Here is a 14,553-nt window from a genome sequence, read left to right on the forward strand (position 1 = left end):
GTCAACTAAGAATAATTTTCTATGACATATCGCAAAACATATTTTGACATGGCAATTTTAGCTTATAAGTGGCAAGAGTGAATAAAACACTACTAAAAGTACACATTTATTATTTTATTTTCTATGCTGCAATATTTAGACAGACAAACAAGCGACAATCTTGGCACCTGAAAGCTGCGAAGTGTCTATTACATAACTATTACAGCTATGCTTGCTCTTCTTTCTTTGTTCAATACATCTTACTGTACTGAGCGTATTGACTGTAGTCTTCGTACACACGAAAATCGGTACCCAAAGCAAGACATTGCCGACCCTGTATATGAGTCATAATTTAAATAATAATTGTTCCCACATTTATCACAACAACTAAGATTTGAAAAATCTGTGATTAAACCTGAATTTAGAAGGGATTTTGGGAAATAAAACAATTATGAATTTGAATTAGTAACTTTATTCTAACTACATTAATCATAACATCTATATCTCCAATAGATTTCTTTATTTCTCTGCAATAGACCTATAATATATTTTGATTGTATGTTTCCTTCGTTTTTGACAGTTATCTGAAACTAATCGAGAATGACGTCACATTTGTACTAATGAAAATTAGACCAGTTAAGCAACTTAACTCGTTTTAATAAATATGGCATTTAATTATAATAATTATTAAGATATAATATGTATATGTTGTAATGGAGATTCACAAAAAAGTAATCATATACCTAGTATTTTATCTCATTTGTTGAAGTCCTCTTCACATATGAAAATTATATGTCAATTATATTTGGAAATAAATTATTAATGAACACGTTTTTGCTATTCGATCTGTAAAAACAGTCAAAATTGTAATTTTTTTAAACAAAAAGAATTTGGTATTAGTAAAATTGATTTTATTGACATTTTATAATAAAAATTGTACGTTAAATACTACGATTGTATTATATACAAAACGTGATAGAAAATGCCAAAATGCGGAAAATTCTTATGATTTTTACTATAGTCACATGTGAACAGGCCTTTACCCTGCATTCTAGCTAAACAACGAATAGTATTAGATGCGACAATGTTAGTGTGATATGAAAAATGAAAGCTTAATAAAACAACATGCAACACGTGATATAGACATGAATAATAAACAATATCTTTTTCTTTTAATATTAGCACAATCATAACCTGTGTATTCCTAATTTTTTTTTCAAAAATACACAGATTTTACACTTCTTTTTCATGGCTCGTTACAAGATAATTTTTTGTTAATTTTCCATAACAAAAACACTAACAAAGTCCAGCTTTCTTGATGATGTTGGTGAACATGCTCATATTTTTAATATAAGCACTTCACGGGTTTACTACATTAATAATAATAATTATAATAAAATTAGAGACAATAAACATATATATAAATACAGACACTCATAGTGCGTGAATAAAATCCAAAATAAAATATATATGTACATGATATTTTGTGATACTATATTTTAAAATTAGAAATATTTAAAATTGTATGTATAATTTATATACTAAACATACTTGCCAAAGAGTTTAATATAAAATAACAGTATTGACACTATTTATATTAATAGCTTATTGAAACAAAAAAATATGTTTGCTAATATAAATATTATTTACATAAATCACTGTATGATTTTTTTTTCTAAAAATATCTGGCAAGTATATTTGGTATTTATAAAAAAAATAAAATTAATATTAAGTAGTAAAATAAACAGACTAGGAAAAGAAATTTTGAATTTTCGATACACCTTTGGCTTTATTTTTTCTGAGGTGTAGTGATGTTTCATTATGATTATTATAACCTACATAAAAGCTGTCGATTTTTCTTAGACAATGTTAGGTTTGATGCCGTTGGATGCCAGAACTTTGTTGACGAAATTGACGATGGCTGTGGCAGGTTGATCTGGGTCCAAGTCGGCGAATAGATGGCACTGATTGTCTGGGTTGCTGACGTTTGGTTTTCTGGCCACAAATCCAAAAATGCGCCTAAGAAAAAAAATATATAATACAGAAACTGAATTTTTATCAACATAACATTTCTCGATTTTTTTCTTTCATAGTGTTGCGGACCCGTGTGGACACGAACTAACCTAACTAATATATCCCGCCCCATAAGGTCATATGCCTTAATATCGCATTAAAGAATAGACTCCGTAATGATTCAGTCGAACGTTTGAGAACAATCGAGTTCCACTGGAATGGAGGAGTATATACGAGAACATTCTAAACCTTCTCTATGCACCTAATGATCTATGGACTACTCGAGAACTGTTTGGCTGTTGGTATATAAGGCGACGCCTGGGGCCTGAGGAGGACAGAAACAAATAAACGCGTACATTTGCCGCGCTAAATTCAAAAATAAATTCCTTCTAGATAAATAGTTATAAATAGTTTGTAAATAGTTCTTTAAGTCTTTTATCGTTATTGTTTGTTGGTTAGTGTAAATAAATTGTGTTTAAATAAATTGTGACTTTCTATCCACACGGAACCGACGAAAAACGTAACAATATTAATCACTATTCTATACAGGGTGAGTCTTAAATAAGTGCACATAATTTTGAAGCGGTATATTTTGATCCCAGGAATACGTCTGAGGATTTTTTCTCAAAAAATTGATAGTTTTGAAAAAAACATCATCATCATGACCATTTTCAGCTTATTATACCAGTTAACCATTTCCAATTATGGTGTAGCCTCCCTCACATATTTAGATAATCTCTTTGTAGTTAGGCACATTGTTGTCTATTGTTGCCTATGCGTGTCCAAGTTAACCCTGCTAATTTCCTAATATCTTGGTCTCATCTCAGGGTTCGGTCTTCCTCTAGGTCTCTTAATTCCTCGTGGGTACCCTGATGTAATTTTTGTGGTCCATCTATTGTCGGTTCTTCTTGCCAGGTGTCCTGCCCATTGCCATTTGAGGGATTTGACTCTGTGGATGACATCAATATGGTGGATGACATGAAAAAACATATTAACTTAATAATATGCCAATATGGGTAGTAGATTAGATTTAGAGACACGAAAACACACTTTATCGAGATCTACCAGCCCTGAAAATACGTGCACTTATACAAGATACATCCTGTATTACTAAATGAAAGTAATATTGAGGTTATCCCAATATTCTGTGGGCATAGACTGCGATGTGTTTTTAGGTTATAATATTTCATATCTTATCATTTATTTCTGGTTATGGTTATAATAATATAAACATCCTTAGGTATACTTTATTTTTCTTTACAATGCAAGTTCAATGTTTTGACTGCAAACCGTTGATGTCGTTGGAAAATTTTCTTAAATATTTCACTATTTCTTCAATATTTCATTTTTTTTACTTTTTATTAGCAAAGATGCAGCAATATCTTCATCCATTACTCAAAAATATATAAAATAAGCCTATGTATGCTAGCAGGGCACAGAGAAGATTCACAAAACGAAAATATCAACTAATAAATAAAATTCCTCATTCAAGTGACATTTCCAAGATGTGCTTAAAAACACAAATATCTTTAGAATTCATTGAAAATTTTTGCTGTTATATAAACTACGTAAATAAGACAATTTTATTTTGCGATATTCGCTTTTGCATTTCGCAATTCGATGCTATACGAAGCCCAAGTCTAATGAGATCTTAAATTACCTGACACTGATACTATGGCGCCCAACGTGGGGCGCCAAATTATCGATTTCAGTTATAGCATATTATATGCTGCTACATAAGATCTTAAGTAACAGAAGCCGACAATAAAAACTATTGTTTTCTACTGTACGTACTTTGGAATCTTAGCTGCCTGTCCATCCTCCGACTTCACGTACCAATCGTGATCGTCCGGAGCCAGTCCACAATGCGATATAGTGTTGATGGGGTAGTGCTTCCTGAAGAACAACTTCCTCTTGTTATCGGTCAGCGTGATGCCCTGACCGTTCACCTTGAAATGAACCACGGTCTCCTGAGGATCGGGTTTTTGCAGCAGTTGCAACGCCGCCTTCTTGACCGCTTGCGGACCCGTGAGAGATTCCATTTCCAACGTTGCCAGATAGTAGACGTTGCACGCGGCACCCTGCACTTGGAGCTGCTGTTGGATTTGGGCCTGGGGATTAGTTCTACTGTCGTATCTAGAAAAATAAGTAGATTTAGTCTTAATACATAACTTAATATAGTAGTTAGAGAGCAATTACATTAGATTTCAATATTACAACTACATTCGAAGAACGATTATATCAATATTAGTGCTCGCTCATATTGGTACTGCTCGAGCGGTGAGAATGTGTGATGTATGGAGAATGTATCCTAGGGATCAGAAGAATCTGAAAACTACTATTACTACTGCCATTACTCGCTGACGCGTATTTGACACGCATCAGAAGATGGTCACGCAAGGCGTTTTCTGTCATGCGCTTTTGTGTGACTGAAAAGCCCGATACGTGATGTTATCTCTCTTTCTCACTCCGGACATTCAAAAATCTCATAGCTCTTTACTTTTTTGTTGTTGCTGTTTACTGAATTTACAATTCTTCTCCATTGCATTCTATTGTGAGCTGCTTCTTCCGACTCATTCTGCATGTTAATTTCCTTTAAGTTTTCGTGGAAAATATCCTTGTACCTTTTAAGTTGTCTTCCCCCACCTCCTCTTACCGTCTACAAGCTCACCGTAAAGCAGATATTTTGGTGTGCGGTTTTCTTGCACTCTGCATACGTGACCAGCCCATCTTAAGCGGGATTTTGTAGTCATGACTTCAATACTCTCGCAGTTAGCTTTTTCAAGGACCGATATATTTGAGACATGATTCAGCGTTCAGATAACATGGTGGGGATTATTATTGCTCGGTACACTGCAAGTTTCGTTTTTGTGCTAAAGTCATGATAGTAGACAACCCTCTCTTTTAATTTCCAGAATGCTCTTGAGGCGCTGCTAATTCTGTGCTGAATTTCAGACTCGATATTGGCCTTTCTCGGCAGTATGATCCGAAATCAAACTGCCGAGGTAATTGAATTCCGCTACATATTCCAATTGTTCTTCAACTTTTATAGCATTGTTGTGATCTTCCGGGGAGTACACATGATTTTAGTTTTGTCGATGTTCAGCTTAAGGCCCAAAGCCTCGTATGCACAGGTATATGTGTTCAACATTTCTAGTAATTGTGGTAACGTTTTTGCAACTAGAGCGCAGTCATCAGCGTATTGAAGTTCTGTGATGAATTTTGTACGTGTTTTTGCCCTGAATCTTTTTATGTTGAACATCTGAAAAGGTCACAGTGGAACAGGCTGAGAGCTACTTCAAAGATATATTTATCTATCTATGATAGGTATTATTTTATTTCATTAAGATTATTATTAATTACTATGTTACTTACTTCAAGTCGCCTTCTGGCAATATCAGCCTACAGGGCAAGGCGATCTGTGTAATAGAATGCTGGTAAATCAAGGCAGACAGTGAACTGAACACTGGTTCGTTCGGACACCCTTTGATCCGCACACCTTTCGACGTAGGTTCTATCAGGAAATGCCTGATCAGTTCATCGGATCCGCCAGATTTGTTCTGGAAATTGGGCGGTACCGCTGCAACTCTCAGGGCCAATCCGAAAGCACCGGGGAACGAGTTAGAGTCACGTACGACGAAAGTTCCTGGTACTTGATCACGTAACATGCTTATAGCTGAAAGGAAAATAAAAGTAAAGTAAAGCTCTAAAAAGTATTCCTATATCAAATATACCCATTATCTATTCCTCAAATAAGTACCTACAAAGTTACGATTAAATACTTCAATAGATCGAAAAATAGTTGTAAAAGATATAACCAAACACATATCCATAATATCTATTCATCTATTAAAATGTTGGACCGATTTTTGAAGTTACTTCGTGTGAATCCATTACACTTCTAAATGGCAGAGATTTATTTTGAAACTGTGAAGTGTCAGGAATCCGGTATTTGAATATATTTCATTCGCAAACTCTAGTGCAGAACTAGTTTCTTCTGATGTCAGGTTATATTTTTATTCCCGAGGACTAATCAATGTCAAAAGATCAGCTAGAGTCAAGGCTGTTTTATACATTTTTTGAAAAAGCTGAATGTTAATCAAGCTAACTTCCGCCTTCCCTAATCTTCTAGTTCATTCCAAATTTCTACCGACATCTTGTTCTGCAATAAGTACTTTGCACTTTGAACATTAGATGGTACTAAAAAAATTCCCTTTGATCTAAGCGACCGATTTTATATTTTTTTTTTGCGGAAATAGGGACATCGGCAAAGTTTACAGAATAAAATATATCGGTGACCAATGTGAAAAAACGACACGCGCCGTAGAAATGTTAATATTGTCAATATCGCAGAGTTATAAACAAAGACTTAGCCATTTAGGATAGGATTTTAAAGAAAGAAAATTGATTAAAATCAAAAAATCTGAATAAAATAAAAAAATCTAGTTTTTTGATATTTTTTTATAAAAATTATGATTTTTTTGCACCCTGATGTTATCTGTGACAGTTTTAACACGCACAAAAACAGTATTATTTACGGTTTCATACTTCAATGTTAAGTTTCCAGAAAAAGTAATCCCAGTAGTAACTTTGGGGTACAGGAATTTTTGCCGGGTAGTGAATATATAAAAAAATTGTTATAAAATTAACCAAAAAAATAATAACAAAACTGTAATAGAAGACAATAGCCTATATAGAAAAAAAGTATTACTCCTACCTTCTTCTCTGGATATGGTGGGCTTGTACCAGAACCTGCTCGTGTCCCTGACGATCTTGACGTGCGCCGCTGACACCTCATGGGGCGACTGTTCGTTAGCACTGGACGCCACCGATCCCCGTCTGGAGTGGCCGTAGTATACTGTAGGCGATGAAGAACCGTTCCTTTCCAAATAACCAGTGGCGGAGACGCTCCTTTGCGCGGGGCCGTGCCTGTACTCGACGTCCGACGAGCCGTTCAAGTCTGTCGGTGAGGTTGGTCGGTCCTTTCTACAAAAAGAGGATAAAAATATCTTTAGTCGGTGTCTAAGAAGACTGGACTTGCATATCCAGTGTTCTGGATTTTATTTTTATTTGATGTTAAGAACATCATCTCTGTCGTTTTAAAGAACATACTAAGGGCTGGCAAAGGTTAGTCTTGGGTCGAGATTTCCGTATGTAAGAAGAGTACAATGCGTTTATAATGTACTGAACAAAGAGAGGACAGTACAAACGTTGCCAAACGTATGAAATAAACCGAGAAACTGGGCATATTGCTAAGAGACGTGGAAGGGGATATAGCAGTCAGTACCGAAAATTCTAGGGAAGAGTCTACATCGTGAAAAGTGTCTCGTGATACTATATTCGTTTATTTAATAACGGGTCGTTGTAATTTTCCCTATAGCTTGTAAATTTTTAAGTGCAAGTTAGAAACACTTGCACTTTTGGTAAAAAATAAGTGGAATTGACTTGGTGTTCGACAGTGGTCGCGCTATTAGAACTCTAAATTCAAAAATCGATATCTCGAAATCCATTAGAAAAAATTGATTGTAGTTTATTTTTCAATAGCTTTCTTAATATTTCTGCTATATTTTCTTTGCAGATAGTATGTGAAAATCTTTATAAATAAAAATGTTACACGATAGCTGAAAATTGCAATGCACTAAAAGTAAATGGATGGGGTTTTTAAAATGTTTGGAATGTATGTAGTTTAGAATTTTTCTTATTTAAACATCTTGTAAAAAATGCGAACTTCAAAATAAAAAAAAGTTTCAATATCTAAAGTAGTTCTTGAGTTATCGCGTGTTATATAAAAGTTGACATCCTAACGATATCCTTATCATTCCATTTCAGATGCTCAGAAACATATCTAATGATTTTGTCTAGTTATCTTTTCGAGAAAAAAGTCTTTTAGAAATAACTTTTCAACCTTTACTTGATAGGGAAAGGCGTACCGGAGAAATGTGGCAACGTTGCAACAGCACACCGTCGCATTTCTCTCACTCCGACTTAATAATATCCCTATGCAATTTACTTCCACACATGCAGTTACCGACCCAAAAGTAAGAGTTGTCAGCACGGTATAAATGTTATGTGTAGTGATCTCAATAATAACTGTCAAAAATGTCTTATTATCTACCTAGCATCTTGCGTAAATAAAAATTAATAATGAGGTTAATAGGGTATAACTTGAAGGCTTGAAGATAAGAACATGTGGACTCTAAAGATGGAACTTCGACTCTAAATATGTCATCCTTAATTTTTCAATTTGATTTAATATCTTTAAATTCGCAGAATACAATAATTGGACTGGACTGGGAATCCAAATTGAACACCTATATGCTACAGCTAGAGAGTATGTTTTTTTCTAACTTAACCTATAGTTGTATTTTAATAATATCATGCTATAAAGCGTGAATAAGAAAGCTTATTAAACACTTATTATTACTTATTTTACTCTGATATCCGACATGCATTTAGACACTTAGATTACTCTAAACCCTACCGCTTTGTGCAAAAATCAAAAAAGTTACAAAATTTTTAACTGTAACTGAATCCAAAATCAATCAGTATTAAGACATTTATTGATTCTCGATATGATTCTCTTTTTTTTATTAATAAACAATAATCGATTTCTATTATTTCCTATATTACAAATAAAATTTAATATTATTTGTACGCTTATTTTATATTTCGAGAAAATTTATTGTAAAAAAATATTAATACAATAACAGAATACAACAATTATTATATTAATAATTTTAGTAATCAATATATAAATAGAATTATGTGTAGAAAGAAAATAAGTGCAAGTGAACATCTATTCTAAACATCGATACATGCGATATATATTCCTGTAGGATGCATTTTATTTTTATTACTTTACCTCTCCGGAGACAACGTCCATTTGGCATTTTTTGTCAAAGTCGCTGATGGAAAACTAAGCCGGCTACAATTAAGAATTATATGATACGCATGGCTTTAAACAAAAAAAATATTGAAAAATATCGATAATGTTTTACTTTCATATAAAGGTATAATTAAATTTAAAAAATGGTATTTTAAATAAACTAATATCTTTATCAATTGGCCTTCAAACCAATAGTGTGAGAATTATGATAATGGTTACACATTGTAACTGACCTCTTCTAACTTTTTTCTAAATGTTATAGCGTTGATTGAAAGAATTGGGAAGATACGCAACCGCAAACTAATGGGCGAATTCGTGACAAGGCTGATTTGATTTCCCCTTACGTCTCAAGTGCTGTAAGGTGGAGACACCAATCGTTCTGCGGTCAACGCATAAAACACTTATTTTCTCTAATTCGGCCGGCGAAGGCATATCGAAGACGGTGTGGATCTGAAAGCGACACTGTTGCCATATTCAAATGCGTAGTATCTGTAATATACGTTTGACGAAAATATCTTTGGATAAAAAATCCGCATTTATGTATTGAAAATTTATTCATGTTAAACATATAGAATAAACAACAAAAATAAAAATATTTTTATGGGTACTGAACATGTCGTATGATCGAAAAAAGTCGTTTAGTTTGAAAGCAGAACTACGGTACAGTATTTTTTATCAGCTGCGCTGTAAACGACTATCGACGCGCTCAGAATTCTCGGACAGGCTGACGGAAACGCCAGCTACATGTCGGATAGGTCTTGTGCCACGAAATCGCCCATAAGGTTGCTCATCTTCTTATTTCTTTAATCAACGGTTATAATAATTTTTGACAAATTTTGGTAGTGATTTCTACTTACCGCTGGGTTGTAGGACTCTTGGGAGGCAATCGTTCCGATTGCTCGAATTGTACAGATGGCGTGGAGGCGTTCAAATATGGCGTCCTGGCGAATACAGGAAAGGCGGGTGTTTGGGGTCGAGGCGATGAACTATGCGAAGGAGATGTCTCGGCATCAGTGGGTTGGTTTCGCCACGTGTATGTCGTTTGTTCGTACTAAAAGATTAATTTGCTTTATTATATGTTATTTATATACATTTCCGCAAAGCTTAATAATAACTCTTGACCCAAAAATATATAAAAGTAGGTCGTTTTCTGGATTTTGGCATGTCATAGTGAGACCAAATCTCTGTTTGACACGGTCTATTGAGATAAATATCATTTTAGCTCTCACGCTCATTCGCATCATATTGAGGTTAAATCTCTACAGTGTCACGTTGTGGTTTTAAATAATGACAATAGAAGAATGAGTCTTAAAATTCCATAATGTGATCAAAACTCAACGATGATCATTTCATCCGAAAATAAATCTCTATTGAGATAAAGTCTATTAGATTTTGTCTCAGAAGTCATTTCAATCTCATCATAATAGCTGTGATATTTTAAAAATTGAGAATAAAAAAATGTGTGTCCATATTGAGATCAAACCTCAACTTGAAATCAATAGAAAATAAATCTCAAATTGATGCACTCTATTGAGATCAAATCTCAATATGACACTTGTTAGACTTTGCCTACGAAGTTATGTCAATCTCAACATTCAAATTCTAATATTTTAAATGTTGAGAATAAAAAAGAATGTGCCGCATAATGTCATATTGAGGTTAAACCTCAACTTGATTCGCACCAAAGAAAATAAATCTCAACATGGTATTGAGATCAAATCAAAACTCAATTCAGATCAAATCTCAACATGACTCTTAGGTTTAGTCTCAGAATCATACTCATTCGGGACATGTTGAGTTTATATCTCAACAGTGTCATGTTGAGATTTGATTTTTACGGAAGATGATATGCTCAAAATCTAAAAAATATCTAATTATAAAAATACAGACAGTGAAATCTTCGTTCTTTTAAGAAAGGATTTTGATGATGCATTTATTAAATATTTCGTATTTTTTAGAGTTTAATGCTATAAAAAAGTACATATTTCAAGTAACGTATCTATTTGTTTTCACAAGTTGTTTAATGAAAGCAGAGATAACGGAGAGTGTATAATGAGAATAAATCCCAACATGGCTTGTTTAAAGCCCTCGCAATTTAAATTAAATTCATCTTCAAATTTATTACAACGAGTTAAATTAAACGGACTCCTAATAGACTAATAAGAGCGCTTATCTAAATTGTCCAAAGCAAATTTAATTAGAACCTTTTAATTATTTTATAATGTACTATATTGCAACTACCTTCTCTTTCAAATATGAATAGTAATGTTGTCAGTCATATATTGACAAATAAAATATTTTGTCTATACTAACCAAACTTATATTAATGTGTACTACTTCTATTTAAGGCGTATATTAAGTGTCTTGTAAATGTACTTGACAGCAATTAAATTTGATAAAAATATTAAGTAAATAGCGTTTATGAATCAACTTGTAACTTTGTACTTTAGTGAAAAGGTCAAAATTTCAACGAACAACTTTTCTTAGTTCAATACTTTCAAACCAACATAGCTATAAGAAGTTAATAACATTAACCATACAATAAGCAAAAGACCAAAAAAATAAATACAAAAAATAGATAAAAGAATAGAAAAAAAGACAACACACAGAAGAAAACATAATTTAATAAGTATGTGCTCATATAAGTAATACTCCTATAGGGCTAGTAATGACTTTAGGCATCTGCCAAGAAAGTGCAACTGCAACAACACTGCTTGTTGCATTTCAGTTGATTTCAATAAATTCCGACCGCAGCCCTTCAACGGCAGAAATCAGAAATTATCAGTATATATTTCACGCCGCCGCGCCGCGCCGTCCCGGTTACAGTTCATGTTAATATTTAAGTATTTTAGGTTTTTGCTAGTGCGTTTATTGAGACTATAAAACACACAGGTACATTGTGCGATGTAACACTGTTTCGGGTAATAAAAAATAAGCGAAAAATAATTCGAACTAGGCGTCGTGTTGTGTTGTGACAATTTCAAAAGTTGATAAAGTTGCCAAAAAAATGTTAACACGTAACGGACAGCATAATTAGTACTAGTATTACAACAACTCTCCCGAAACAACATTTTATAGCTTCCTAGTTTCTCACACCGATTTGACCAAAAATAAAAATGGATTCAATCAGTTCGACGAAACAAGTGAGTAAACAAAGTGCTCGTTACATAATCAAAAAATTAAATAGATTATATACATATTGCATATTATTGATTATACACATAATACATATATTATGAGAGGATAAAATATAATTTGGAATATTAATGGTATACTTTTTTTAATCGACTAGTGATTAAATGTTTTACGAACATCTTCTAAACTTATAATTATGTACCTTTAAAAATTTCCTTATAGCGGAAATAGCCCAACTATGACACCACTAGCAAAACCGTAACTATGCTCGCTACCGTAGTTGAACTCATTTAAAAAGTTTTTTTAGTTGGAATAATAAATTGTAATACAAGTTAGAGACCTTCTGAAGATATCAAAATATTTACTTTTTTATTTTTATTTTTAGAATTTTTACAAATTATACTTCCTAACACTTTTAGAATAATTAAATAATACATTTTTCGTATACTCGCTATTTCAACCCGTGTATTTGTATATACTAGTTGTTTACGATATTCTCCGATGGTGGCAGCACCGGCGGAGAATGCACCGAGCCTATAAACAAGGAGAAATAGATAACATAACACTAGTATTATGCGATATACAGGGTGGTCCGAACTGTATTCCGGAAACTTCGGAGGCATATTCTGGAGATAAAAATAAGTAAAAAAGTTCGTATAAATATATGTCCTAAAATGCGTAATTTCGGAGATACAGGGTGTAGAAGTTTCAGTTTTATTTCGATTTTTTCCAAATAATTTCTGAAGTAACATCAATATTTGGATGAAAATTGGTGTCTGGGAGTTTTGTGACATGAGAAATTCGATTTTGATGTCAAAATGACTCCTATTTGTAGGGGGCGCCACCTACATGTGTTTTAACCTTGTTTTAACTGTTTTGAAGAGTAATAACTTTTCGTCCGTACCTGTGTAAAACTACTGACTGAAAAAATACACATTTCCATGAATTTTTACGTAAAAAATGTCTCTTGGTAAAAACTGCTACGAGCAACCGTTCTGAAGATATTTAGAATGGAAATAATCAATACATGTCATCACTGACAAAAAATAAGAACACGTTGAATATAGTTATTTGACTGAAATAATAAATTTTTATTTATTTAAATTATTCATAAATTTTTCTGCGAAAAAATGATGATTAAACAGTTTCTGTTGAACTTTTGGCAAAAAGAGATTTCAAATTTATGATTTCAGTCTAATAACTATTTCGTCAATATGTTTAATTTATGTCAATGATGACAGGTATTGATAATTTCGATTACAAATATCTCGAGAACCATTACTCGTAGCGATTTTTACCAGAGACCTTTTTTATGTAAAAAAAGTCGTAAATGTATATTTTTTTACTCAGTAGTTTTATACAGGTATGGACGAAAAATTATTACACTTGAAACCAGTTAACAAATATGTCGGTGGCGCCCTCTATAAGTAGGAGTCGTATTGATATGAAAATCAAATTTCTCATGACAAAAAAAGACCAGACACCAATTTTCATCCAAATATTGACGTTACTTCAGAAATTATTTGGAAAAAATCGAAATAAAAATGAAACTTCTATACCCTGTATCTCCAAAACTAAGCATTTTAGAACATACATTTATACGAACTTTTTTACTTATTTTAATCTGCAAAATATGCTGCCGAAGTTTCCGGAATACAGTTCGGACCACCCTGTATAATCGTTTATGACGATCAGCGGTTTGGAGAATGTCGGTATACCTCTGTATTTAACTTCCTTGCCCTCCTACTTGAATACAGCTGTCTATTTCACAGTCTTACCAGACGATATGTGTTATATATTATTATACACTAGCCTTATACAAGTCTTACTTATATGTATGTGCAAAAGGTGGTTAAGTGAAAGTTAGTACCTGAGGCCATGCCGTAAGGTTAGGACTATTACTAGAATCACTCGAGAGGTTAGCGATGAGGTCATCGAGAGCGTCCAAGCGAGAGTTCTCGTCTCTGACAGGCGAATCGTCACAGTCAGCGCCGTTCGAGATACCCACCGTCGATTGGTTGTAGCGATTGGACGGGTCCGAACCGGTTCCGTACTGGTTCTGGATCAGTTGCTGCCTGCTGGAGTACTGTTGTTGCTGTTGCTGTTCGACCAAGGATAGAAGACCGACGTCCTGGTCGTGTTCGGAGGGTCCACGGGACACTGATCGGATTATTTGGCCGTGGGGGTTGGCAGCAAGTATGCTGGCCGGGTCCGCGCTCTAAAGGTTAGGGTGTAGAGTGATGGTTTAGTTGACAGTTAGATGTGATATGTTCAGTAATCAATGATATAGAAGGAGATAGAAAATTGTTCAGCCATCGTTCGCCGCATTGAATAAAAATATTAAGGAAGGAGTATAATAATAATAATAATAATAACGTTTATCGCGGAGCTATCCCGGCCAGAACAGGATAACAACCAGTTAAAACTGAGAAATAAATAATAAAAAAATAATAACGTTTATTAAAATATCAATGACAATATATTATATAGTGTTCACTGGCACTTGTAAAAAATTATTTTGCATATTTTAAGTTAACTAG

At 33.6% G+C, this 14,553-nt stretch overlaps 1 protein-coding gene across 11 annotated transcripts in view; it reads right to left on the reverse strand.

The window, feature by feature from the left end:
- Nucleotides 1-435: 435 nt before the first annotated feature.
- The window catches only part of LOC115880989 (tensin-1-like), a 458,204-nt gene continuing 444,086 nt past the window's right edge, over nucleotides 436-14,553 (reverse strand). For 8 of the 11 annotated variants that reach the window (XM_030898341.1, XM_030898366.1, XM_030898359.1 and 5 more), the window contains 7 exons: nucleotides 13,884-14,231; nucleotides 9,736-9,929; nucleotides 8,855-8,917; nucleotides 6,710-6,978; nucleotides 5,368-5,668; nucleotides 3,787-4,128; nucleotides 436-1,998 (listed from right to left, as the gene is read on the reverse strand). In XM_030898341.1, the coding sequence (XP_030754201.1) occupies nucleotides 1,839-1,998; nucleotides 3,787-4,128; nucleotides 5,368-5,668; nucleotides 6,710-6,978; nucleotides 8,855-8,917; nucleotides 9,736-9,929; nucleotides 13,884-14,231 (1,677 nt within the window). In that variant the 3' untranslated portion in view covers nucleotides 436-1,838. The remainder of the gene's footprint in view (nucleotides 1,999-3,786; nucleotides 4,129-5,367; nucleotides 5,669-6,709; nucleotides 6,979-8,854; nucleotides 8,918-9,735; nucleotides 9,930-13,883; nucleotides 14,232-14,553) is intronic. The other 3 variants (XM_030898353.1, XM_030898374.1, XM_030898348.1) reach the window with 3 other exon arrangements.

This window comes from Sitophilus oryzae, unplaced genomic scaffold (genome assembly GCF_002938485.1).
Source record: "Sitophilus oryzae breed Bouriz unplaced genomic scaffold, Soryzae_2.0 scaffold_1107_pilon_pilon, whole genome shotgun sequence".
Classification (NCBI taxonomy): Eukaryota; Metazoa; Arthropoda; class Insecta; order Coleoptera; family Curculionidae; genus Sitophilus; species Sitophilus oryzae.